Here is a 13,545-nt window from a genome sequence, read left to right on the forward strand (position 1 = left end):
CCGGCTCGCCGACTGCCCAGGGCCGCCGATCCGCTGCGGGGCCGGGGGAGCCGCCTCCTGCGCTCCGCGCGCGGACCCCAGGGCCAGCCTCGGTGCCCTGCGCCCTCGGCCCGCGCCGGCCGCGAGCGAGCGGGCCGGGCCGGCGCTGCGGCGGCCCGGGGCGCGCCCTCCAGGATGCCGATTCGCCCAGTCCGCTGAAAGGAGCCCCGGTACCGGGCCGCGCGCCGGCGCCTCCCGCGCCTCGCCCCGGAGGCGGCCAGGCTCGCGGGGCTGCCCCCGACCGCGCACCGGCTCCCGGCCTCCGCGCTCGCCCTCCGGGCCTCCCTCGCTCCGCGGCCGCAGCCCGTGCGCGCGGGCGGGGCGCAGCATGCAGGCGCGCTACTCCGTGCCGGACCCCAACGCCCTGGGAGTGGTGCCCTACTTGAGCGAGCAGAACTACTACCGGGCGGCGGGCAGCTACGGCGGCATGGCCAGCCCCATGGGCGTCTACTCGGGCCACCCGGAGCAGTACGGCGCGGGCATGGGCCGCTCCTACGCGCCCTACCACCACCACCAGCCCGCGGCGCCCAAGGACCTGGTGAAGCCGCCCTACAGCTACATCGCGCTCATCACCATGGCGATCCAGAACGCGCCGGACAAGAAGATCACCCTGAACGGCATCTACCAGTTCATCATGGACCGCTTCCCCTTCTACCGGGACAACAAGCAGGGCTGGCAAAACAGCATCCGCCACAACCTCTCGCTCAACGAGTGCTTCGTCAAGGTGCCGCGCGACGACAAGAAGCCGGGCAAGGGCAGCTACTGGACGCTGGACCCGGACTCCTACAACATGTTCGAGAACGGCAGCTTCCTGCGGCGCCGGCGGCGCTTCAAGAAAAAGGACGTGCCCAAGGAGAAGGAGGAACGCTCCCACCTCAAGGAGCCGCCCCCCGCGGCGGCCAAGGGCGCCCCGGCCGGCCCCCCGCCGGCGGAGGCCCCCAAGGAGGCCGAGCAGAAAGTGGTGGTCAAGAGCGAGGCGGCGTCGCCCGCGCTGCCGGTCATCACCAAGGTGGAGACGCTGAGCCCCGAGAGCGCGCTGCGGGGCAGCCCGCGCAGCGCGGCCTCCACGCCCGCCGGCTCGCCCGCGGGCTCGCTGCCCGAGCACCACGCAGCGGCGCCCAACGGGCTGCCCGGCTTCAGCGTCGAGAACATCATGACGCTGCGAACGTCGCCGCCGGGCGGCGAGCTGAGCCCCGCGGCCGGGCGCGCGGGCCTGGTGGTGCCGCCGCTGGCGCTGCCCTACGCGGCCGCGCCGCCCGCCGCCTACGGCCAGCCGTGCGCGCAGGGCCTGGAGGCCGGGGCCGCCGGGGGCTACCAGTGCAGCATGCGCGCCATGAGCCTGTACACCGGGGCCGAGCGGCCGGCGCACATGTGCGTCCCCGCCGCCCTGGACGAGGCCCTCTCGGACCACCCGGGCGGCCCCACGTCGCCCCTGAGCGCCCTCAACCTCGCCGCCGGCCAGGAGGGCGCGCTCGCGGCCGCGGGCCACCACCACCCGCACCAGCACCACCAGCACCACGGCCACCACCACCCGCAGGCGCCGGGGCCGCCGCCGCCGCCGCCGGCTCAGCAGCCGCAGCCGCAGCCGGCGCCGCAGCCCGGGGCCGCCGCTGCCCAGGCCACCTCCTGGTACCTCAACCACGGCGGGGACCTGAACCACCTCCCGGGCCACGCGTTCGCGACCCAGCCGCAGACTTTCCCCAACGTGCGGGAGATGTTCAGCTCCCACCGGCTGGGAATGGAGAACGCGACCCTCGGGGAGCCCCAGGCGAGCGGCAGCGCGAGCTGTCAGCTGCCCTACAGGTCCACGCCGACCCTCTACCGCCACGCAGCCCCCTACTCCTACGACTGCACCAAGTACTGACCTGCCCCGGCCTGCCCCCGCCGCCCCCAGGTCCTAACCCCTTAACACGGCTCCGGAACAAAAACGCGCCCACCGGCTGTTTTCTCAGACCCGACGCGGAGGGAGCGCGCGCGCCAGCCCTCGGCCCGCCGCGAAGCGTGCAGGTAACTTCCGCCCGCGCCCCGGGCCCGGCCCGGGGGTCCCAGGAGGCCCCCGGCAGTGCGACGCGGCCCGCCGCCGCCGCCGCGCGCGCTGCTTTCGCGCCCCTTCTCCCTCCCGAATGGCTGCGCCCTGCTCCACGCCGGGCCTCGGAAGTTAAGGTCTGGACCGAATGCCACCGCGGGCCACTGGCTGCTGACTCTCGGGGGGGAGACCCCTGTAGGGGCGTGGGGGCCCTGGTAGATCCCGTATGTGCGGTGTGCGCTGGTGCGGCGCGCCCACCGCGCTGGCTGACGCGTGGGCTTGGTGGTGGCGGTGCTGTTCCGAGCCGTTAATATAATATTTAAAGTTACGTTCACTGGATAGTTCTGCATCCTGCCCGACCGTTTCTGACAAATCGAATTCTAGAAGCCCGTTCCCCACCCCGCTCCATTCTGAGCTGTAGGTCTTTTACAAAACAAGGAAATAATTTATTTTTTTGTTGTGGTGGTGGTGGTGGAGAATAAGGAAGCATCTGATATTTTTACAGAGTGTGATGGTTGTGTATAGTAGATTCCACCCGAAAAGAGAAAAAAAAATCTTTAGAAATCTTAACTGCAGCCGTGTTTGTCTTATGTGGCTTTCGTTGTATTTGCCTTAAAATAAACCCTTGTTGTTTTTCTGCTCAGAGTTCTGACAGTGTGTTTGTGTTCTTGCTTTAAAAAAAGAAAAGCAAGGTGTGTCTGCAAACCCACCTGTTTTGATTATCATTATTTTACACAGGTGGGTGTATGCAGAGGCACATGAGGATGATTGCAGGGGCGGGGGACGGCTCCTCTCTGGTCTTGCTTAGTGACAGAAAAGGCATCTAATTTAAAATCCCGCCTGGGAGCTTCTTTCCTGCCTGGATGCATTCGGAAACGGACCGGTGGCCAGGGCTGCCTGCAGGGTGAGCCGGACCCTCGCTGTAATGCGTTTTGTGAAATGCAAAAAAACATGCCAATTGTCAAAACAAACAGTGGCACTCCCTCCGGGTGACCAGGAGGGGAGAGATAAGGGCTTCCCATTTGCCAGCTGCAGCCCAGGGGGAGTCCTGCTTTGCTTCCCCAACAGTGTGGACCGTGGACTGTTTCCCCAGGGCAGGAAGTGACCTGGGAGAAGGCCCACGGAGCGCCGGTGCTGTGGCCTTAAAGTTCTGCCCGGTGGCAGTGGCGGTGGCGGCCGGAGCGGGGGTCTGTGTGGATTCCTACATCCTTAGCGCTATTGCAGTGAAAAAACTATAAACTCCTTTGCTCTTCAAAAGTAGTCTATGTTGCTTTTAGAGTCCTGGGTTGATCGCCTTTGCGAGGTCGTAGATAGCAGGGAGATTAATTTTCTGTTCGGTTTTGATATCTCGTCTCTCTTATTTCTGGTAGCGGCGTGGCCGCTGTGCAAGGCCGCTGGGGACGGCGACTTATCTTTCTCCTGGTCTCGGACCTCGACCCCCCTGCTGGGCTCTACGTGTGAATTTTGGGACCCAAGCCTCACCAATTCCCACCCCAGCAGGTGAGCTGAGGTTTCGCGGCATTTAACGCGGCAGGCGATGAGGATTTTGCCCCAAGCAGCTGCGCTGGTGGTAACCCGGGCGGTGGTGGTTTCTAAAGGCCGTTTTCTCGCTCTCCTGAGCTGGAACAGAACTAGGGGGTGTTAAACAGCAGCATCCGCCTGACCCAACCGGGCGCATTCTTCCCATCTGCGCCCCCGTCCCCGGAGCTGGCACTCGGCTTACTCTGTTTCGTAAGGTGCGGGAGCCGGCAAGTTGCCTTCTCCCAGCCCGCGGGGTCAGGCCAGCTCTGGTCCCGGGAGCGGCCGGCTCCCTGGGCCCAGCCCCTGCCACTTCTCCCGCTGACTCCAGGCCACTCTCCGGAGCAGGGGCCTGCTGCTTCCCCACGTGTTTCCAAGGGGCCTCTCCGGAAGCCCAGCCTGAGCGAGATCTGTAGCCCTGGTGCCCTGTTAATGAGAAGCCGGGAGAGAGCAGAGAGAGGCGTGGGTGCAGTGGGGCAGCCACAGCCGGGCGTCGGCACCTTTAGGAAGCTCTTGGGGTTGCGCGGTGTTCAGACACTAACGCGAGCGCGCAGCTCGACATGGCGCCCCTACCCGGCCCCGGCAGAAGCCAGGCGAAGGCGCCCTTCCATTTCTCTCGTGGGTAAAGCAGGGGATTGCATCTGGGGCTTTGTCCAGGCCTCCAGAGTTGAAGGAGTGGAGTCAGGCCCCGGCGCTTCGAAGGCCGGCTCAGCCCGAGGCGCGCAGACCCGCTGAGGCGCGCGGAAGCGCCGCCAAGTTCCGGCGTCCGTGCGCTGTGCCGGGAGGTGGGCTCGGGCCCGACTTCTGCAGCTCCCTGCGCGGACCTCGGGCCTAGGGCTTGAGTGACCGGTCCCCGAGCGCAAGGGGAAGATCCCGCAGAGCCAGGCGTGAGCCGCACGCAGCCCAAGCGCTCGCCAGGCTGCGTTCACTGCTCCCGGGCGCGCCGCTGCGGGCTGAGGACGTGCGGATTCACGCAGCCGCTCGGCGCCCCCTCCGTCCGCGGCGCGGTCCTTGGGAGGCCAGGGGACTTTCAGGAAAAGGGGACTGGGTAGAGGTCGAAGGTGGAAGGGCCGCAGGCGCTGGGGCGGCTCTGTGCTCTCCTCAAACGCAGTTTGTACAATGCGGTGTCTGATGACCACGTTCCTTCCAGGCCCACTAAGCAGATACGACTGGGCAGACTGCAAAGATTTTACAAATACAATGAAAGCTATCCCGACCCCCGGCAGAGCCCGTCTGCGTGGAGCGACTCCTGCCTCCTGGGCTGGCCTCGGCAGGGTGGACTACCGCCCCATGCAGAGTCCCGATGCCCCGGGGCCGCTGGGCATCTCTGGAATCCTGAGCCCCAGCGAGGCTGCGGCTGCAGCGGCCCCCTACCGCTGCCATGCTTGGAAGCATGGGAGACTGCACCCACGCCCAGTCGAGGCTGGCAGCAAGAGGGGCCCTGGGTGCCACCTGCCCAGGACCCTCTGAGCACCAGCTGGGGTCTGTGGCCGGGCCGCCCTCCCTGGGCTGGCAGATCCACATTTCGTGGTGACCTACAGCCCCGAATTGCCCCAGCCCTGGGCTAGGAATTGGACGAGCACAGTCCTGGCGTGAGTCCTCTGATCTGCAAACAGGGCCACCGCACCTCCTCTCTGGGCGCCGCCAGGGCTTCTGCGTGGGCCCTCGCTCCTGCTGCCCTCCCCTGCTGGGAAGAAGTGAAGACAGGAGTTAGAGGGAGCAGAACACAACAGGGTCCTGGGAACTCCGGCGCTCGGCTCATAAATCTTTCGGGGTCCATCACCTCCCCTGGTGCTGGCCTGGGGGTCTGGCCTGGGGTGGCTGCCTCTGGGGTGGGGGGGGGCTCTCAGCTATCCCTGCAGAGAGGGGATTAACTCTGGGCTCCTCATCCCACCCCCAAATCCCAAAGGGGGCTGTGGGGGAGTTACTGCTACCGCAGCCCTGGATGGGCACGCGTGGCTGCGCGGGCAGAGCCACACTCCCGCAGAAGGACTGTGGTCTCTGAGCCTGTGCGGGTCCCCGGGACTGCCCACGCCTGTCTGACTGTCTGGGGTGATGTCAGGGGCTGGGGAGGGGGCATAGGTGGAGGCAGGAGGCTCGGGAGGACTGGGATCTGGGGCCCGGTGCCGCTTTTTCAGGTGAGTGGGACGCTAAGGGTCAGAACATCGCCAGGGCGAGCCCTCCCCTCCCAGGGAGTGCCTCCCCACTCCACATATCTGAGATGCTTTCCTAACGTTGCCAAGCCTTCCTTGCCTGCCGCATTCTTGCCTGGCCTCAGCTCGCCAAGGCGCTGGAGGAAGGAGGTGCAGTGGTCCCCGGGCAGCGTGGAAGGCTGGCAGCAGCCGCTGTGCCCGGGGGACGCCGCCCCCTTCCCCTGAGCCAGGGCCCCCCGACTGCAGGAGAGCAGAGAGCCGTGTCTTGCGTGGAGCTTGATCAGGAGTGTCTTCAGGTGCGACGGTTTTCCCAGGGGCCAGGCTCAGGGCTTAGTCCTGAGGCTGTGTGTGTGTGAGGTTGAAATGGAGGGCCAGGGCTGGGCTGCCCGGGGTGCCGGCACCCAGGAACCTTTAGGGGGACGGCAGTGGGTAGTGCTGGGAGACTTCCGCCCTCCTGGGTTCTTGGTGCTCAGGGACCTTGTGTCTGTGCCCCTCGGCCGGGAGCTGGCCCTGGTGGATTTTAGCGGGTGGCTTCCCCAGCAGGCTTTCTGTCTGAGGCCGAGGCACCGGCTCACGGCCATGGTGGCTCCAGGCTCCGTTTTGTCAAGTGAAAAACAAAACCGCGAGGTTCACTGTGGAGAATTAAGACGCCCAAGCCCGGGCCCAGCGCGTCCACGCGCCGTCTCGCGGGGCTGGCCTGGCGAGCTGCGGGGAGGGAGGCTTTGTCTGGGTTCACCGTGCACAGCCGGCACTGCCTTGGGTGGGGCGGGGCTGTGCCCCACTGCCTCTCCTTAGGGCCCTTCAATCACAGCGGGGACCAGGTGAGCTATAAGTGCGTCATTTGGAAAATCCTGCGCGGGGCCCACAGCGTGAGCTGCTCGCCCAGCGGCCACTGCCTCCCCGTCCCTGCCCAGGCTGGCCTCACCTGCCCCCCACCCCCCAGCTCTGGAAACGCTCTGCTGTTTCTCACAGTGGGCGTGGGGGAGGAGAGAACCTTCCAGATTTCAGCGGCTTGCGAACGATGACTCAGTTTCTAGAACTTTCATCTCCTCTCTGGAGGGCTGTTGCTCTGCTGCCCGGTGGGCGCCGTCCTTGGAGGACGCCACTGTGGCTTCTGGCCCCTGTTCTGCCAATGACCTCCACGGTCCTGGGACCACGTGGTGCTGCCCTCTGCAGAAACCTGTGCACCCCTCACGCCTGCCTTGCAGAGAGACGAGAGGGCCGGGAGAGCTCACTGTTACAGCAGGATTGCTCTTCTGTCTCAGGGCTCTTCCTCCCGGGAGACCTGAGTTAAGGGACCAGGCCTCGGTTTTCTGGTCTGTAGAATGGGAATGACGGATCTCCCTTTCCTAGGGTTGATGTGGGGGTGCAGCATGCCTCGGGACAAGCCCAGCCCTTGGTGCCAGCGCCCCAGAGCCCTCAGGAAGCCTCACTGTCGTCAACCCCCTCCCTGGGGACCCGGCTCAGCCTTGCCTCGTTCCACCCCCACTCTTCTCCAAGGGCGCTGGCGGGGGCATGGCGCACACCTGCATTGTCCGTGCCTGCGCAGCTGTCTGCGTGGAACAGCACGCGGGTACGTGGAGAGCCGAGGCTCCTAGCAGTGAACATCCTGGCGCCTATTGCGTTCTGGAAGGCAGAGAAGGGTGGACGCATGGGGGGCAGCGGGAGGAGCCCCGCACCTCTCAGGTCCCCAGCCTCAGGGCGCAGCCCAGCCTCCCCAGAGGAGCGCACAACCGCGTGCTCTCAGGCCTGGGAATGGGGCCGTCCGCCCCCGACCCACGCTGCTCCTGATTTCTGCTCGCAGCAGAGGGCACGAAACTGGTGCGCTGTGACCGCGACGTGGAGCCCAGGGCTCCTGAACCCGGCTGGGAAACCTGCAGGGAGGGTCGACCTGCGGCTGGGGGCTGGGGGCGCTGCGCGGGTCGTCTCTCTCCCGGCCGCGGCGGCGCCCTTGGCCACCTGAGCTTCCGCACGGGGGCGCATCCGCCCCGGGCGCTCGAGCGCTTGCCTCGCACTCCCCGGAAACGGGGATCCGCCCCGGCTCGGAGCTCCGGGCCGCAGCGGCCGGCTCTTCAACCGAGAGCCCAGGGTTTATCCCGCGCCGGAGCCGGGCTGGGGCGCGAAGCGGCGCGGACGAACTTCGGTAAACGCGAGGCGCTGAGCGCGCGCCTCCAAACCGCGGCCAGAACGCGGGTTTTTTTCTTTTTTCGTTCCTGTAGGCGCCCCGCCCACCAAGCGCGCGCGTCTCCGCCCGCGTCCAGCCCCTGTCCAAATTGGGCGGTGTTTATCGTGGTGCGGATTCGGGATCCGCTGGGACAGCGCGCATTTCGGGAGAGGCAGGGTTGTGCGTGGCGGACCAAGGGGGCCCGGGAGCTCAGGCGGGGCTGCGGGGTGCGGGGAGGAGGAGGGTGCTGGGCCGTTGCAGAGGCTGAAGACGCATCCAAACTCGAGCTTGTCGGGAGCGCGCGGGTCGGGAGCTGGCGCGTGACCCCGGCAGCCCCGGGGCCCTGGGTTGCGAAGGCGCGGGCGGGCGTGGGGCTTCTCTCCTCACCCCGGGGCTGAAAACGGAGCACGGGATCCTGAGGGCACGGCGCCCCGCCTCCTCTGGGCACTGGCCACCCCTGGGATCGAGGCCGGCCCGCCCAGGGATGCCAGGAGGTGTCCCGGGCCTGGCCTGGCGCTTCCGCAGGCGGTGCCTGCACCCAAACCGGTTTTTCCACCTGGCCTGCGCTTTCCTCTGGTACCTCCAACTCACCAGGTCCCCCGAGCGCTTTTGACTGAAGCGGCGGGTGGGCGGGGTCCTCGGAAACCCGGAACACCTGGGCCATTTCCCGGGCGTCTACACTTTGGACGGGGCTGCTCCCCGCCCTTCCGTGCTCAGTGCCCAGCCTGGGGTCTGCCTCCGTCCCTCCCCAAAGGCGCGTGGGCTGTTGGTGCGCCCACCTGCCGCTCTCAGCCCTCCCCCCTCTTTTTGGCACCGCCACAGGGTTTACTCAATGAAACGTTAATTCGGTTATCCCAAGTGTTTTCTTTTTTCCTTTACAAAATACTCAGCGGAGGCCACAAACAGTTTGGACCGGTCACGCTGCCCGCCCGCGCGCCCCGCGCCTGCCGGACAGGGGGCGAGGAGAAGCCTCCTTCCTGTCGCCCCCATTCAAGAGTGGGGGCTCCAAAGTAAAAGGAGCCGGGCGTTGGGGGGCGCGTCCACCCCAGGGTGGGCGGCGCGGGGAGAGCCGGCAGGCTTCCCGACGTTAATGTAATCACGGGCCAGCTGCGTGCACTTGCGAAGTTGTTATAACCCCTCTTGTTATAAACAGGAAAGCACGGAGCAGAGCGCGAGAGACCCGCGTGCGCAAACACCGGCGCTGCGCCCGGCCGCCGCCTCCCCCTTCTGTGGCGCTCCTCGCCCGCGGCCTTAGGCCCACCAGAAGGACCTTCGTTTTGCCCCTGCTCTCCATCCGGGCTTACTTGGAAGCCTTCCGCCAAGGGGCTAGGGACCAGGTCCCCCAGTCCCTAAGCTGGACTCTCGGGTCCTCCGCTCTCTGCCTGGTCCGGGATGTCCTGTTACTGGTGGCCCTGGTGGGGGTGGGGTCCTCCTGGACGCTGGTTCGCCTGTGGGTCCGCCGGGTTCTCCTCCAGGGAGGCTTGGCCCCCTCTGCACACACGGGAACCTCTGCTCTCAAAGCGTTCAAGGACCCCCCCCCCAAAGCGTGTTAGGGCACCACATCTCTCAGGGAGGCTGGGAAATGACAAGACCTTCTGTGGGACGCGGGGGCGCTTTGAGGGGCTCCCCTAGGACGGGGCACAACTCATCCCGGGTCTCCACCCCCCCACCTCCCTCCTGGCCGCGCGGCACCGCTAGCAGCCACCGTGGTGCACATCCTGCCTTGCGGACTGTGTGTGCTTACAAGGGGTGGACGTGAAATTTCAAACATCAGATCAGTGCGTTTATATATTGGGTGCCCGGAAATTTTTCCAAATAAACACAGCTTGATTCAACTTGGGTGGGCGGACTTATCAACAGACTAATTCTATAAACAAATGAAGGAATAGCCCCGAAACCGATTGGCTGGTATCAGACAGACTCGTGGAGGGAAACGCTTGGAGTTTTTCAGCAATGAAATTTTAATTAATGTGGGTGGGCTGAGAACACAACGACTGTTTATCATAGACAATTTATTTTCCAGCGCTAAGTCAACATATAATAGCAAACTTACAACAATTATTTAACGTTTTTAAAGCAATGAGGAAGGGACAGAGCGCCGAGCGGCCGGGGAGACCAGCAGAGCGCGGGGCAGGCGCGCAGCGGGCTCCTGGGGCCGGCCCTGGCGGCGCGGGGCGCACTCCCTAAGCCGTCGCGGGGAGCGCAGCGCCGGCTCTCGATCGACATGAGCCACCTCTTCGGTGCCCGGCTGCCTGCCCTGGCCGCCTCGCCCATGCTCTATCTGTACGGCCCCGACAGGCCCGGGCTGCCGCTGGCCCTCGCCCCCGCCGCTGCCCTGGCGGCCTCCGGCCGCGCGGAGCCCCCGCAGAAGCCGCCCTACAGCTACATCGCGCTCATCGCCATGGCGATCCAGGACGCGCCCGAGCAGAGGGTCACCCTGAACGGCATCTACCAGTTCATCATGGACCGCTTCCCCTTCTACCACGACAACCGCCAGGGCTGGCAAAACAGCATCCGCCACAACCTCTCGCTCAACGAGTGCTTCGTGAAGGTGCCCCGCGAGAAAGGGCGGCCGGGCAAGGGCAGCTACTGGACGCTGGACCCCCGCTGCTTGGATATGTTCGAGAACGGCAACTACCGGCGCCGGAAGAGGAAGCCCAAGCCGGGCCCCGGCGCCCCGGAGGCCAAGCGGGCCCGCGCGGAGACGCAGGGGAACGGCGCGGAGGAGGGGAGTGCGGCCGGCCTCCCGGGCCCCGCGACTCCTCGCCTCGGGGGAGCGCCCGCGCGCCCCGCGCCCCTCCCTGAAGGCGCTGCTCCCGAAGCGCCCAGCCACTGGCTGGGGCCGGAGGAGGACGCGGGCGACGGGGTCCGGGGCGCAGCAGCCGCGGCTGCCGGCCCGCCCGCGCGCCCCGCCTCCCGCAGTTCCCCGAAGAGCTCCGACAAGCCCAAGAGCTTCAGCATCGACAGCATCCTGGCGGGGCGGCAGGACCAGAAGCCGGCGGGAGCAGGCGACGGCGCCGGGGGCTCGCTTCTGGCCGCTTCCTCCGGCCTCCGCCCGCCCTTCAACGCGTCTCTGATGCTCGACCCGCACGTCCAGGGCGGCTTTTACCAGCTCGGGATCCCCTTGCTCTCCTACTTCCCGCTGCAGCTCCCCGAGGCGCTGCTGCGCTTCCAGTAGAGCGCACGGCGCCCCGCGCGCTCGGAGCCTTCCCGGAGCCGCGGGCGGGGGCCGGCCCCGGTCTTTGTAAAGTGACCGTCGCGGGCCGCTGTGCGGGCTCGGGGAAGCGCGCCCCTCTCCTCGGAAGTGGACCCAGCGCAGCACCTGGGAGCGGCTTCGGGAGACTTCAAAGACTCGGTCCCCGCGGAGACGCGAGCATCCCATCCTGGACCTTAGGTCGGTCTGAGGGCGCGAGCTTCGCCACCGCCTCGGGGCCCGCGGACACGCCGAGGGCTGGCCTCGCGGACCCAGTGTGGTGGTGTCCGCGGGGAGCCAGAATCTGGCCACCGCGCCAGCTCAGTTGTCCCTGGGTGGCCCAGGCCTTGGCTCTGAGCCCGCCTGGGTGGTGGGAGGCTGCACCTGGGTTTGTCCCTGAAGTTCGGTGGTGGGGGCACCGGGGTGACCCCCGTTTTTCAGCCTCTCCGGGAGGTGAAGGGCCCTCCGAGGATTTACCGCGGCCGGAGCCGAGGTGGAGGCAGAGAAGCCGTGCAGAGCAGTATCGTTTTTGTTTGAGAATTTTTTTTTCCTCCTAATTTCCTTCCAGAGAGTGAAAGTAGCAGCTCCGCTCTCCCCAAGCACCTGACTGACGCTCACCTGTGAAGGGCCCGCATCCGCGACTCGGTTAGACAAGTGCAGCACAGCAGGGTCCCCTCTTTCTGCTTTGGTTTTTAAGGGGTTCAGGATTCCAGGGGGTGCGGAGGCTGGAGGGGGAGGGGTATGCCCCTACCGCCAAGGGCTTTCCATTTCCACGTTTTTTTCCAAGAAGCGCGTTTGTTTATTGCTACGTTTTCCATGATCACATAATGGAGGACTAATTTAATAAAAAAGTTGGGGAAACACACAAACAACTCCGCGGATGCAGGAGAGCGAGGGAAGCTGCCCGTGTCTGCCCCGGGGCAGGGGGCGGGGGGGGGGGCTCCTCCAGACACAGGAGGCTCCATGGCGCAGGGCGTCTCCCAGGCACCCCGGCTTCCTGTGCCCCTGCCTGCAGCCTGCCTGGGGCCGAAGTGAGACCCACCTTTCGGAGGGGGCTGGGCTCTGGTGGGGGAGACCTTCTCCCTGCCAGGCTCAGCCCTGCCCTTAGCCACCTCCGACGCCGGGATCCCACTGGGGCCATGTGCAGATCCTGAAACCGGATTTCCTGGACCCCTAGGTCCCGTGTATTTTATCTGCTGTGGGAAAAGCACAGAGGCCAGGATTTCTTGGACATTGCAAACACCGTTCAAGTAGTTCCAGGCTTGTTTGTGAATGGTGACAGCGTTCAAGAGAGCAGGAGGTGAGGGGCACAGAGCTGGCTGCCCCAGAGCCGGCCTTGGAGCCTGCTGGAGCCTGCGCTGCTCGGACGCCGACGAGACCCCTTGCTGAGGTCCAGCCCCCCTGTGACTCACAAGGCTGCCAAGGCCTGTCGCTGGAGATGCTGTCACCCCAGACGACCAGCCTCTGCGAATAAAGTTGTTTTCTCATTAACCTCTCAGTGCCTGGTTCAGTGGATTACTGGGGTCGGGGGGGGGGGTGGTGGTAAACGGTGTGATAGGGAAGAGGAGCCTGGGTTAAGCTGGAGAAGCAAGTGAGCCTCCCGGGGGCTCTGGCTTGGGGGGCCGACGCCCAGGCTGCAGAGGGCCAGCAGCAGCCGGGGGAGGGGGCTCGGTCGAGGGGGAGGACGCCCCCCCCGGCACAGGTTTCTGTTTTCCGCGTTGAGATGCTCTGTGTTTTTGTTCGTCTGTGATGACTGCTTTTCAAAGAAGTCGAGAGTTCCAGCACTGCTGTTCTAGAAGGATAGTGTAACTCAAACGTGTTGTCTGAACCCATTTCTGTCAGGGAAGCACGCGGGCATGTGCATCCACTGTGCGTGTTCATGCGACAGAGACCATCCCTGGCCAGTCCCCACTCAGGGCTGGAGGAGTGAAGGGTGTTTCCTATGCCGTCCACTCGGCAAGGGAGACGGGGCTCGGGACGTGGGGGTCTGAACAGCTGTGGGCACGTTCCGATGGCAGCTTTGGCTCCAAATTATGGCTCGGTGAGCTAAGAGATGGTTTCCATTCCTGATTAGAACAAAATCTCAGCTCTGCTTTGGTCGAAGCGGAAGCAGGCGTGTGCTACGTAGGCAATCAGAAGTCCCCCCCCCCCCCGCTCTCATCAGTGAGCAGAGCCCACCTGCTGTCACTGAGCTGTTTCCAGCCTGGATGGCTCTCTGTCTCTGCTCTGTGTATCTCTGTCTCTGTGTCTCTCTCTCTGTCTCTGTCTCTGTGTCTCTCTTGCCTCTCTGTGTCTCTCTGTCTCTGTCTGTCTCTCTCTGTCTCTGTGTCTCTCTTGCCCCTCTCTGTCTCTGTGTCTCTCTCTGTCTCTGTGTCTCTCTCTGTCTCTGTGTCTCCTGCACACACTCTCACATGCACACGTGCAGAAGCCCTGACTGAAATGGGAGATATGG

General features: G+C 65.3%; 2 protein-coding genes across 10 annotated transcripts; both read left to right on the forward strand.

The window, feature by feature from the left end:
* The first annotated feature begins 232 nt into the window (after positions 1-232).
* FOXC2 (forkhead box C2) lies at positions 233-2,038 on the forward strand. The gene has a single exon (XM_070061869.2). The coding sequence runs from the start codon at positions 368-370 to the stop codon at positions 1,901-1,903; it is 1,536 nt and encodes a 511-aa protein (XP_069917970.2). The 5' UTR covers positions 233-367; the 3' UTR covers positions 1,904-2,038.
* Positions 2,039-5,800: 3,762 nt separating this feature from the next.
* FOXL1 (forkhead box L1) lies at positions 5,801-12,584 on the forward strand. Of its 9 annotated transcripts, XR_016224947.1 has the most exons (3): positions 5,801-11,294; positions 11,662-11,738; positions 12,271-12,584. XR_016224947.1 is itself a non-coding variant. In XM_089319576.1 (2 exons), the coding sequence occupies exon 2, from the start codon at positions 10,125-10,127 to the stop codon at positions 11,076-11,078; it is 954 nt and encodes a 317-aa protein (XP_089175702.1). In that variant the 5' UTR covers positions 5,801-8,910; positions 9,054-10,124; the 3' UTR covers positions 11,079-12,584. The 9 variants fall into 9 exon arrangements, 5 of the variants coding, with proteins under 5 accessions (XP_089175702.1, XP_089175703.1, XP_069917973.1 ...); XR_016224946.1 differs by having other exon boundaries at positions 5,801-11,738; XR_011383856.2 differs by having other exon boundaries at positions 11,662-12,584.
* Positions 12,585-13,545: the final 961 nt, after the last annotated feature.

Source organism: Oryctolagus cuniculus, chromosome 18 (assembly GCF_051225735.1).
Source record: "Oryctolagus cuniculus isolate XC-2025 breed Fujian yellow rabbit chromosome 18, ASM5122573v1, whole genome shotgun sequence".
Classification (NCBI taxonomy): domain Eukaryota; kingdom Metazoa; phylum Chordata; class Mammalia; order Lagomorpha; family Leporidae; genus Oryctolagus; species Oryctolagus cuniculus.

Bases quoted from the DNA above. Each gene is read 5' to 3' on its own strand.
- FOXC2 (XM_070061869.2), top strand. From the start codon at position 368: ATGCAGGCGCGCTACTCCGTGCCGGACCCCAACGCCCTGGGAGTGGTG.
- FOXL1 (XM_089319576.1), top strand. From the start codon at position 10,125: ATGAGCCACCTCTTCGGTGCCCGGCTGCCTGCCCTGGCCGCCTCGCCC.